The 13233-nt window shown below is 44.5% G+C and overlaps 1 protein-coding gene across 15 annotated transcripts in view; it reads left to right on the top strand.

Moving 5' to 3' along the window:
- The window catches only part of KIF1B (kinesin family member 1B), a gene marked incomplete at its 3' end in the record, with an annotated part of 308482 nt that overhangs the window by 241860 nt on the left and 53389 nt on the right, over positions 1–13233 (top strand). For 12 of the 15 annotated variants that reach the window (XM_082274494.1, XM_082274493.1, XM_082274505.1 and 9 more), the window contains 4 exons: positions 3431–3579; positions 5256–5434; positions 6236–6373; positions 9944–10192. In XM_082274494.1, coding sequence (XP_082130620.1) covers positions 3431–3579; positions 5256–5434; positions 6236–6373; positions 9944–10192 — 715 coding nt within the window. The remainder of the gene's footprint in view (positions 1–3430; positions 3580–5255; positions 5435–6235; positions 6374–9943; positions 10193–13233) is intronic. The other 3 variants (XM_082274498.1, XM_082274495.1, XM_082274496.1) reach the window with 1 other exon arrangement.

Below are 13233 nucleotides of genomic sequence, written 5' to 3'. Positions count from 1 at the left end.
AGGAGCATTATCAGTACGTAGCATTACCCTTTTGTCCTGCCTCGGGTCTTCACATAAGTGTTGGCCCCGGTTCTGGCGTTGCTACGTCAGCGGGGGATTGCAGTACTGGGCTGTCTGGACGATGTCCTCTTGCTAGCAGAGTGCTTTGCTGCCCTGATGGACGATGTGGCGATCACTATGCAGACCCTGAAGGAGTTCGCTTGGCTTCTAAATGACCAGAAGTCTGCTCTGATTCCATCCAGAAAATTGGATTATCTGGGTTTTACTCTGGATTCAGCTCTAGCCACAGTGTTAGTTCCTCTGGACAAACTCAAGAAATTGCATGCTGCAATTCATCTCCTGCATGCGGGTGCTGGGCCTGATGATATTTACCTTTTTGAGGTTATTCTGTTTGCACAGTTTCATACGAGGTCCCTTCAAAGGGAGATCCTGGTCTAATGGGACAAGTGACTGAAGTCTCTGGACAATCGGGTCTGGCTGAGACGGGAAACCAAGGGGTCTCTGGTCTGGTGGCTTTGCTCTCCGGCTCTTCGGCAGGGCAAATCCTTTCTCCCCTTATATTGGACAGTGGTCATCACGAATGCCAGTCTGTCCGGGGAGGGAGGTGTCCTGGGTCTGAGCTCAGCTCAGGGTGTTTGGACACTGGAAGAGTCCAGACTGCCAATAAATGTCTTGGAACTCTGGGCGATCAGGCTGTGCCTGGATTGCTGGATGGATCAACTCAGGGGGCTTCTGGTGCGGATTCAGTCAGATAATGCCACAATGGTGGCTTATGTCAATCACCAGGACTGAACAAACAGTGTGTTGGCAGCCCTGGAAGTAGCCGGCATTCTCCAGTGGGCGGAATGCTTTGTTCCGGCCCTCTCCGCCATACACATTCCAGTAGTGGAAAACTGGCAGGCTGACTATCTCAGTCGGCAGGCGTTGGACCAAGGGGAGTGTCCCTTTATCCAGCCATGTTTCATCATATATGTCTGCCGTGGGGCACCCCTGAGATTGAAATGTTGGAGTCCCGGCTCAACAGAAAGGTGCCAAGGTTTGTAGCAATGTCACAGGATCCTCTGGTGGAAGCCAGAGATGCTCTGGTGGCCCCGGGGGTCCTGTATCGTCTGATCTACGCCTTCCCTCCTCTCAAGCTTCTGCTGCTGCTCTTATGCAGAATCCAGGCTGAGGGGATTACGTTCATTCTAGTGGCCCTGGACTGTCCTCGCCGGTCTTAGTACGCCGACCTGGTTGCCGACGTCCCTTGGAGACTGCCTCTCAGGGAGGATCTCTTGTCCCAAGGGCCGATCTTCCATCCTGAAGGCTAGGAAGTCTACCTCTAGGAAAATCTACCATCGTACGTGGAAAGCGTACGTTTCGTGGTGTGAGTCTATTGGTGTTCACCCTCATTCCTGTTCGGTGGCACGGATTTTGACCTTCCTTTAATGGGGCGTTGAGCAGAAATTAGCCTTGAGTACTGTCAAGGGCCAGGTGTCAGCCTTGGTGGTCTTCTTTCAGTGAACCCTGCCTACACACTCCTTGGTGCGTACCTTTATTCAAGGGGTCCGACATCTGACTCTACCGCCTTGTGATCTGAACTTGGTGCTTTCAGTTCTCCATAAGCCCCGCTTTTAAAATATTCGGGAGATTCCCCTGCTTAGGCTGTTCCAGAAGGTGGCTTTTTTGATGGCTATCACCTCTGCTCGCACTGTGTCGGAACTGGCGGCGTTATCTTGTATTACCCCTTACATGGTGGTCCACAAAGATAAGGTGGTTCTTCACCCATATCCGTCGTTCCTTCCTAAGGTAGTCTTTGATTTCCATTTAAATGAAGACATTGTGTTGCCTTCTCAGGCATTGCGTACCCTGGATGTGGTTCGGGGGATTCGGTTGTATCTGGCAGCTAAAGAGTCTTTTCGGAGGTCAGACTCACTGTTTGTGATCACGGACGGGCCAAAAAAGGGCTGTCCGCTTGTTCTGCGACCATTTCCAGATGGATCAGACAGACGGTGACTCGGGCCTAATCGATCAGGGGTTAGGTTCCTCCTTTCCTTGTAACGGCACACTCTACACGGGCGCTTAGTGCTTCTGGGGCCTTCGGTCATCCGGCGTCAGTGGCAAAAGTTTGCAAGGCCACTTGGTCGTCGGTGCACACTTTTCAATAGATTCTATAAAGTGGATGTGTTGGCATCAACGGATGCTTCCTTTGTCCCCAAGGTTTTGCAGGCTGCTTTTTAGAGGGTCTGTTCCCTCTTTGGCGGTGTATTGTTCACGTTGGGCTCCAGTTGTTTTTTGTTAAGCTCCCGTTTACCTGGTTGACTATTGTGTTAACCTTGGGATTTTTTTGTTGTCCCACCCCTCATGTTTGGCACTGCTTGGGAACGTCCCAATGGTTCAGAATTCTGGTTCAGAATTCTGGAGAGCTGTGTCCGTCAATGAACGAAAGAGAAAATAAGAATTTTCCTTTACCATAAAATCCATTTGTTCATTGATGGGCACAGCACCCACCACTCTATGGAGTTGTATTACTTCTGACACTGCTTGTTACACCTATAGCAGAGAGGGGGAGTATACCACCTAGGACTGCCCATAGGTGTAGCCAAGTTCTTTTTTCTGCCTAGTGTCCTACTCCTGTAGAGGGCAATATAACCCAATGGTTCAGAATCTTGTAGATTTGTGTCTGTCAATGAACTCAGAGAAATAGATTTTATGGTTAGTCAAAAATCCTATTTTTACCTTAATGCAGGTAAAACACGTTTTGACTTCACAGCCACTTTAATTCTGTCCTGGGGTGATGACGCTGCTTCTCCTTGCTATAGTATAGTGAGTGAGCATTGTCACCTTAGGGCAGGAAGTGTGTTACTGGCAGGATCACTGGGTAAAAAATAAAGGAGAAAATCCTAAAAATGGAAAACTAATGCAGCCACCACATCACATGCAAAAATACATGTTGATCCTGCCAGAAAGCTTTTGAGCTTATAAGTTCCTGTGGTCTCTGCCTGTTCCACACCACTTCTTTTACATTGTTCCCACAGCTGTCACTGTGGAGTTCAGAACCCCTTCCCTTTATGAAGAAGGGACGAGGGAAAGGTGTTATTTAGATCTGTCCTAGGGTGAAAACACTGCTTCTCCGTAGATATAGTAGGGTAAATGGGCATTGTCATCTTAGAGTTGGAAGTGTGTTACTGGCAGGATCACCAAGTAAAACTAAAGTTAAGAAGCCTGCTGCCTACTTAGAACATGACCTTTTAAAGCTCCCACTTCTGTGGAGGTCTCTGTTGAGTGAAAATACCAAGTGACAATCTACTCATCATTCTGTCTAATGGAGCTCAATTATTTGTAAGGGCAGTGTGTGCCCAGTGTACCTAGGGCTCGTGTACAGTCTGTCTATATGCTCTATGATGTTTGCCATTGCTGATAACACGTTTCTCATCTGTTTCTATTTCAGTACCCTGGACACAACATGAGTTTGAGCTTGCAGAGTGGGCATTTAAGAAATGGAAACACCATCAGTTCACATCTTTAAGGGATCTACTCTGGGGAAATGCCGTCTACCTGAAAGAAGCCAACGCCATTAGTGTGGAGCTGAAAAAGAAGGTAATAAACTGCTCTGATTCCAATTAGTTGCTGTGGGCTACTGAGTTCTATTGATCTTGGGGTTTGGATGGCATTTAGTTTACTTTGTAATGAATGAAGACACACTATGAGTTTTAAGTCCAGAGAGGTACATGACACCACCTGGGCTTAGTTCTTTTCTTTATATCTGACAGCTTTATAGTACTCCAGGAAGACTGCTATGGCTGTAGTTCCAGTAGAACGATGCTGATCCTTTCAAGGTATGCATCTTAAAGTGGTTGTAAACCCCCCTGTAATGTTTGTACCTATAGGTAAGCCTATATAATAAGGCTTACCTATAGGTACTGTAAATATCTTCTGAACTTGCACCGTTTAGGAGATATCTACATTGCATACAGCCGATGACATCATTGGCGCATGCGCTCTGAAGGAACGGCCGTCTGTGCCGTTTCTTCAGAGCCCTGTGCCGTGACGGTAGCTCCCGGGCATGTGCGCGGAAGTGACTTCACGCGGTTCCGGCCAGTAGCACAACCGGAGTCCACAAACCTGGAAGGAAGATGGGCAAAGATGGATGCGGCCTCCAGCGGGGACGACGCAGGCTTTGTTTGCAGGTAAGTGTCACATAATGTGCTACTACTAGCACATTATGCATTTACTTTGCAGATTAACAAAACAAAAGAAAAATTTTTTTCCAGAATTTACCTCCTCTTTAAACAGAGAAGTCGCTGCAGCTGTTATGCCCGCCCCTTCCCCCCTCCTGTCCATTCACACATTCACAAAATACAAAGGCTTCTCTGAATTGGCAGCAGGCGGGAGGGGTGGGCAAATCTGCTCTGTGTGCCCTTCTCCTCTCTCGCAGCCAGAGTGTCATATTCCCAGCAGAGCAATAAACCTGTCAGATATAAATAATAGAGATAAGCCCAGGAGATGTCATGCAGCCCCTTGGACCTTATTCATAGTGTGCCCTAACTTTTTACAAAGTGACTGAATTCCTGGAATTCATCTTTAAAGCTGAACTCAAGCCAGGAGGAATAAAATCTTATTGCCAAGATACTAACTTACCTTGTGCAAAAGCACTCTTCCTTTCTTGGTTTTTCCACTAGTTCTTCTGCCCCTAACAGATCGCTTATGCTGCCTGTTTATTATGTCCTTTATTATTATATTTTCCCAATAGAGAAATGGCTTCGGGTCTTATTTCCTCTTCCTCCAGTCATGGCCCACCAACAACCATTGATTGGCAGCTATGCTAAAAACTGTTCTCTAGTTAGCATAGCGCTTTCCCATGGTAAATGTGTTTCCTATTTGTCTCTACGAAGCACATAAGATATGATGTGTGCCACCTGCTTAGATTCCCTATTGCCCCCGGCACCCAGGCACAGTAAATTTTGATGATGTCACACGAGAGAAAAAGATTTATAAATTAAAAAGTAGGGCATTGTTTTATAAAACATTTAAAAGCAATATTTTTGTGCATTTGAGAAAGGGGCTAATGTTCAGAAGTGGCCAGGATTCTGGAGTTCAAGTTTATCTGGGCATAGCAGGTCAAAATGGTGGTCACTGGAATGCCAGCTGCAGTTTTGTCAATTGAATTGGCTTGTAGGAGGAATTGTCAGCTGTTATCAATATTCCTGTACAGGCCTTGTTTGCACCCTCATTTTCTAAGAGAAGGTTCGCCGTTTTGCTTTCTGTTTCCACAGGTCCAATTTCAGTTTGTGCTGCTGACGGACACACTGTATTCCCCTCTACCTCCGGAACTGCTTCCACCTGAAGCTGATAAACTTGCAGAGGACCAACCCTTCCCACGCACCGTGGTTGCTGTAGAGGTGCAGGACCTGAAAAATGGGGCTACTCACTACTGGTCAATGGAGAAACTTAGGTAAGTCTACTTGTATGGTGAGTCAGTAGTAGTTCTCTTCTATATTTCCTAGAGGTGCACCAAATGGAAAGTTTAGTGCTGAAAATTACAGTTTTTAAAATATATATATATATATATATTTGTATTATATTTAACTTTTTAATAAATATTATGAATTGAAATTAATATGAATTTATTGTCGGCCATTATTGGCACCTTTAGCGCAAGAAAAGTTCAAGAAAAGTGTATCCCTTCTATTCAGTTCAATGAATGTAATTCAATTCTATTCAATTCTATGTATGTCTTCACACTGGTCTATTGTGCTTCCATTGTGATATTAAAAATCCTGCTTGCTGCAGTTTTGTTCAGTTAAAAAAAAAACGCACCTCCCCGTTGAAATGCGTTAATAACGCACCTATGTTAAGTTTTTGATGCACTTTTTGAGTCACATGACCTATGAAAAACACACCAATACGCACAGTTAAATCGTGGTAAAATCACGGCAAAATCACGTGCGCTTTCGGGGGCCATCTTCGGCACCTTTTCCTCTTATCGGCAAAATGCCAGTAACACCATTTTTGGGCGATATGTTTCGGCTGCCCCAAATTTCGGTGCATCTCTAATATTTCCCATGTCTTGTCAAACAACACTGGGGCTTATGATGATGTAGAACATAGGAACTAGTTAGACTGTTCCTCCCAGGTCAGTATGGGAGACTAAAGAGGAAAAATTTAATTGCTGTGGGCAGCTCAAGCAGTTCTTATTTCAGGCACTGTTTGTTCCCTGCTGATGTAAATTGTGGCCTCCTTTTTATCCCACCAGACTGAGATTGGATCAAATGCGAGAGATGTATGACCGGGCAGGAGAAATGGCCTCCAATCTGCAGGATGAATCTGACACTGTAATAAGTGGCGGTGACCCGTTCTATGACCGTTTTCACTGGTTCAAGCTTGTTGGCAGGTAGGTTTGCTCCCCTCATGGGAATCTTGAAGATATCATGTATATTCTATAGACACTTATAGCACCACTCTGAAATGTCATTATAAGAAATAACCACAATAAAAGTGTTAAAGTGCTCAAAACTATTATACAGTACTGGAAATATTTTTTATTCATACTGAGTTTTAAATTTTCAATTTATTTTATTTTATTTTTTTTCCTTCATGTTTTTCTTTGTCAAGTGTTCTCATTTCTGGATATAGCAGTGAGGTAGCCATCTTGTTCATGGGAAGGGAATGCAAATGATATAAAGCTGAGGATTCTATAATGACACTGGGTTCTAGTGATACTTTAGTTAATATTTAATTCATGTGCTCATGGTCAGGTCAGGCAAACATTAAAACCCCATTGTTTTTTTTTTTTTTTTTTTTGCTGTCTGTATCTAATTGGGGAGATTTTCCTTTACTTCCTGTTCTGAAGACATACCAGAAAGTGAGAGGAAATGTTTCCAAAGGAGGGAAAATCCCTTTTTTAGATAGTTCTCATCTGAACAGAAGCCCTATTGGATGATTTCTCATCTATACTTGTTCCAGTGAGAACTCAATATTTTGGATTTGGCCTCACTTTTATGCCCAGGCACTGTGATCACCAAATCTAATTGAGGTTTTATCCAAAAATAAAGGAAATTTTTGTTTAAAGATGCACTTTAAATAAAACTGACCGGTGCATGTGAAGCTTGTAACACAGTTTACCTTTGCTATTTATTTATTTACTTAAAGTGGTTGTAAACCCTTCTATATACCCATTGAAGTGACTGGCCTCGGGTGATACACAGAGATGAAACAAATCCTCCTACATAAGTTTTACCTGTTTATCTATATCTGTCTTTTCCCTACATCTATTCAGCACTGAATTTAAATGGGATATCTCCGCTCTAAAAGGAAGGGGGTGGAGAGCTGAGGTTAAACCAGCTCTGAGAGCTGATTGGAGGAAAGGAACACACCCCCTTCATACAGCACATAGGAACAGAGCTGAGGCTGTCAATCTGCTTAAGGTCCCTCCCCTGTCACCATTTTTCTCTTGGTGTCAGGAAAACTCATCAGAAGTGACTCATGCTAAAAGTAGAAGAAGGAGACTGCGGACAGGAATTACATTTAGTGCTCTGGATTGAGAAAAGTACACACTATAGAGGGATATGCTTTGTTCATATTTCACATCTGAGGTTTACAACCACTTTAACATTCTAAATTCCTTTCACGGTTAGAATTTGAGTGCATTACTGCCTACATGGGGTAACACACCAGTTTAGTGAATATAAAGTTGGAGCACATCTCATAATATAATTCAAATCCATGCAATGTAGAGGTTCCCTGGGTCACTACACATAGAATATAAGTGATTGTGAAGAAAATGTATTTTCAAAAATGTTTATTTTTGCACCCTGCTATGCCTGGCCTCCTAGTACCCTCTTTAATTTTGGTAATAGCTGATCCTTCCTCTTTACAGCTCCTACACACTGGCACTTAGGATTCAGTTCCCATGTGTTACTGTCACTCAATCCACCAGGTGTTTCCTCAGATCCTGCTGAGATCATTTATGTCTATGGCATCAGGCATGCACATTATATATTTTTTTTAAATCAAGAAAAGCTTTATTGAGAAAAATTCACACCATTACAATCAGAAAGAAAAACTGTCGGATGGCAGCATCAAACCATAAACAATACACAATCCACACCATGCCACATTCCCCTTAAGGTTATCACGGTTAAGTACAGTGCGATAAACACAAAACATTGTAAAATATAAGAAAATGCCAGAAACTCCCCTACCCCACCCACCCGAGCCAAGAATGAGCATATATGTCTCTCAAGAGATTACATTAACAAACGTTCCAGAATAAGATCATCAGGGGCCATGCCCGGGCTGGTCAGCCACACACCCCATACCTTAGAAAATTTCTGAGGCACCCCCCTATGCTGGTAGATAACCTTCTCCATACATAAAGTAGAAGCCATCTGTTCCAGCCACATCCCATACGTAGGTGGCTCCAGCGCTATCCATTGTCTCAGGATCAGTAAACGGGCCTGAAAAAAGTGCCCGAATGGCTGCCTCTCGCAGAAACTTATCTTCCACTACCGCTTCCAGTATCCCCAAAATGCTATGTCTGGGATCCCTAGGGATATCCACCCCCATAGTTCCATTAATGGCAGATAGCACCGTGGACCAGTATCTGTGCAGCTTTGGACATCTCCACAGCAAGTGAACCAAGTCCCCCACCTCTCTCCGGCATCATCCACAGAGGTCATCGCCACGAAGACCCATGACATAAAGTTTCAGAGGAGTGTGATGCACTCTTAGCAGGATGTAAAGCTGCAACACCTGGTGTGAGGCATTGAGAGAGCAGCTACAAACACATTATATATTAAAGTGAACCTGATCTGCACTAAAATAATTCTAAGGTAACAACAGGGGTAAAGTTCATCAGGTTGTGGTCCCTCCATGTACCTGTTTTAGTCTTCCAAATGATCCCTTTAGAACCCCTTCCGATCCTTGGCCCAGGCTATACCTGGGTACGTCACGTTTGCCCAAGTAGTATAATACCTGCCTTTTCCTGGCACCTAGATCTACTCTCTATTATTCAGCTGTTGAAACCAGATGTTTACTAGGCATTAGAGGCATTCAACAGGTAAAGGACGGGGTAAAGCTTGATGGCGTAATCCTGACTTTTACAGAAATTGGGACCTTATAAAAAGCCTGGGCCAGTTTGTTTTCAGCTAGGGTATATTCATTTTCAAGTGGAATTCCAGTCATACCCTAACTAAGCCTAAATCTACTCCCACCTCCATTCCAAGACTTTTCTATCTACTCTGTAAAAGAAAAGTTGTCCATACTTACCTATTTGAAAGTCTCTTTGGTCAAGTCACATGACCGACTTCCAGCACTGGCTTCAGTGTAGAGGAGGGACAGCCGACAATGGCTGCCCTTATAATCGCAAGCCTATGGGTGACGTTATCGCCAAGGCTCTTCAGCTGTTGTTGTTGCCTTTCCTTTACACTGAAGCCAGCCATGTGACTGGGCCAGAGTGGCTTCACAATAGGTAAATATAGACATCTTTTCTTTTACAGTGTAGATGGAATAGTCTTAGAATGGGAGCGGGAGTAGATGTTGGCCATAGTTGGGGTTTAAATTAAATTGGAATGCCATCTTAAGGGAAATCCGCTATAATATAGCGTTTTTAATGAGCTTGCAGATAAACAATTGACTTTTTCAATGATTTACAGGGTACATTGAACAGTTTATATCATTCTCTAACCCATAGGAGCCTGTATTCCAATATCTCTTTTCACAACTAATACAGATCCATCAATGCACACACTCAGTTTCACTATAGACATAGTTATAAACATGGATTGCAGCCTGGAGCCTTGGCGGCTGTACCCTGAGTGCCAGTCTGTGCCTCCCTTAGTTTTGCATGGCACTTATGTTATTTTATTCTCAGTTTTGCTGGTAAATTTTTGGAGTGTACCCTACCCCTCCTCCTTGTGTAACTCAGGGTTGTGATAACGAATCTTCCATTACAACTGTTCAGTTCACCCATATTCCATGGCTGCGTCAACGAGCGGCTGGCAGACCGCACCCCATCCCCCACCTTTTCAACAGCGGACTCAGACATCACAGAGCTGGCCGATGAACAACAGGACCAAATGGAGGACTTTGATGACGAGCCTTTTGTGGACGACACTGGCTCGGATGTCGGCAATGAGGAAGGATCGGATCTGTTCAGCGATGGGCACGACCCGTTTTACGACCGCTCCCCTTGGTTCATTTTAGTAGGAAGGTTGGTGAGGTTGTGCGAGGAAAGGGCAAGGAAGGACAAGCTCCCGACAGAGCCCCAAATGAAAAAAATGAGAATGTCTGGTAGTCTTTTATCTTCTTTTAAGGATACAAGATTTTACAGGCCACATGTGTCCTGGTACATCTTTTCTCTAATGCAACAACATAGGTCATACCCACCTTTCATTAAAATTCACGAATCTGAGCACTTCTGACTGTTCATTTAAAATATATACACAGAGGTGACCTTTAGTGAAAACTGCATGTCTATATAATCCGTAAACCATAAATAGATGCAACTGAAGTCCTGTGCATATACTTTTCCTGTAAAAGTTCAGCTTGTCCCACCTGCTGTACTTCCCTTTTGGTTCTGAATGTGATGGGCAGCCTGTTGGCCATATCTTGTTTTCCTTATCAGAACGAACACTTGGCCTTGTTTATTGAATTCATATGTCGGGAAAACTGTGTTGCCCACAACATTCTATCAGGGCTTCCATTTAGTCTCCCAGTGCAGTATGGTGGGGAGCTTGGGTGGCTTCCATTTAGTCTCCCAGTGCAGTATGGTGGGGAGCTTGGATGGCTTCCATTCAGTCTCCCAGTGCAGTATGGTGGGGAGATTTGATGGCTTCCATTTAGTCTCCCAGTGCAGTATGGTGGGGAGCTTGGATGGCTTCCATTCAGTCTTCCAGTGAAGAGGGGTGGGGAGCTTGGACGGCTTCCATTTAGTATCCCAGTGCAGTATGGTGCGGAGTTTGGATGGCTTCCATTCAGTCTCCCAGTGCTGTATGGTGGGGAGTTTGGATGGCTTCCATTCAGTCTCCCAGTGCAGTATGGTTGGGAGCTTGGATGGTTTCCATTCAGTCTGCCAGTGCAGTATAGTGGGAAGCTTGGATGGCTTCCATTCAGTCTCCCAGTGCAGTATGGTTGGGAGCTTGGATGGCTTCCATTTAGTCTCCCAGTGCAGTATGGTGGGGAGCTTGGATGGCTTCCATTCAGTCTTCCAGTGAAGTATGGTGGGGAGCTTGGACGGCTTCCATTTAGTATCCCAGTGCAGTATGGTGCGGAGTTTGGATGGCTTCCATTCAGTCTCCCAGTGCAGTATGGTGGGGAGTTTGGATGGCTTCCATTCAGTCTCCCAGTGCAGTATGGTTGGGAGCTTGGATGGTTTACATTCAGTCTGCCAGTGCAGTATAGTGGGAAGCTTGGATGGCTTCCATTCAGTTTCCCAGTGAAGTATGGTGAGGAGCTTGGATGGCTTCCATTCAGTTTCCCAGTGAAGTATGGTGAGGAGCTTGGATGGCTTCCATTCAGTATCCCAGTGCAGTGTGGTGGGGAGCTTGGATGGCTTCCATTCAGTCTGCCAGTGCAGTATGGTTGGGGCATATATATGTTGCTTATTGAGGTCTGTTGTATCTTATCGTTAGAGTGACTCTGAGTGTCAGTGAGGAGAATGAGAACAAACTACTGCAGTATGAATTGTAGGTACCTGAAGGTGCACGTGCCTGCAAAAGCTTCCCAAACCATACTGCCATGGCCGAATCACAGGTGCTTGGTTAGTTTATCTGGTGCCTTTGTAAACTCCACTGATACAAAGGCAACCGGTTTGGTGACATCCCCACTTCCCAATGAACCCACACAAGCTGCATTCTAATAAAATTTCAGTTTAACATAAAAAATGTTCGCTTCTTGTAAATGCTTTAGTTGTCTAAATGGAACTGGTTACCCTTAACCTCAAGTCTGTTCCTCTATTGCAGCTTTTTTCAACCTTTTTTCCCTGGACGAACCTTTGAAGTTATTTTAAGGTCTAGTTTTCCCTTAAAAAGTAAGCAGTAGAAAGTTTTAAATAACAGAATTAATAACATCACATACCAAAAATAAAGTAACATTGTATCACTTTAAAAGTAGTGCTGTGAATATCACAAAGAAACAATATTTACAGTATCTCACAAAAGTGAGTACACCCCTCACATTTATGTAAATATTTTATTCTTTTCATGTGACAACACTGAAGAAATGACACTTTGCTACAATGTAAAGTAGTGAGTGTACAGCTTGTATAACAGTGTAAATTTGCTGTCCCCTCAAAATAACTCAACACACAGCCATTAATGTCTAAACTGCTGGCAACAAAAGTGAGTACACCCCTAAGTGAAAATGTCCAAATTGGGCCCAATTAGCAATTTTCCCTCCCCGGTGTCATGTGACTCGTTAGTGTTACAAGGTCTCCGGTGTGAATGGGGAGCAGGTGTGTTAAATTTGGTGTTCGCTCTCACTCTCATACTGGTCACTGGAAGTTCAACATGGCACCTCATGGCAAAGGACTCTCTGAGGATCTGGAAAAAAGAATTGTTCTACATAAAGATGGCCTAGGCTATAAGAAAATTGCCAAGACCCTGAAACTGAGCTACAGCACGGTGGCCAAGACCATACAGCGGTTTACCAGGACAGGTTCCACTCAGAACAGGCCTCGCCATGGTTAATCAAAGAAGCACATGCTCAGCGTCCTATCAGGAGGTTGTCTTTGGGAAATAGACGTATGAGTGCTGCCAGCATTGCTGCAGAGGTTGAAGGGGTGGGGGGGCCAGCCTGTCAGTGCTCAGACCATACGCCGCACACTGCATCAAATTGGTCTGCATGGCTGTCGTCCCATAAGGAAGCCTCTTCTAAGGATGATGCACAAGAAAGCCCGCAAACAGTTTGCTGAAGACAAGCAGACTAAGGACATGGATTACTGGAACCATGTCCTGTGGTCTGATGAGACCAAGATAAACGTATTTGGTTCAGATGGTGTCAAGCGTGTGTGGCGGCAACCAAGTGAGGAGTACAAAGACAAGTGTGTCTTGCCTACAGTCAAGCATGATGGTGGGAGTGTCATGGTCTGGGGCTGCATGAGTGCTGCTGGCACTGGGAAGCTACAGTTCATTGAGGGACTATAAATGCCAAAATTTATTGTGACCTACTAAAGCACAGCATGATCCCCTCTCTTCAGGGACTGGGACGCAGGGCAGTATTCCAACATGATAACGACCCCAAACACACCTCCAA

Source organism: Pelophylax lessonae, assembly GCF_965119305.1.
Source record: "Pelophylax lessonae genome assembly, chromosome: 12".
NCBI classification, from domain to species: Eukaryota; Metazoa; Chordata; class Amphibia; order Anura; family Ranidae; genus Pelophylax; species Pelophylax lessonae.
The sequence above is the reverse complement of the archived record's forward strand: the minus strand, read 5'-3'. Positions and strand labels throughout refer to the sequence as shown.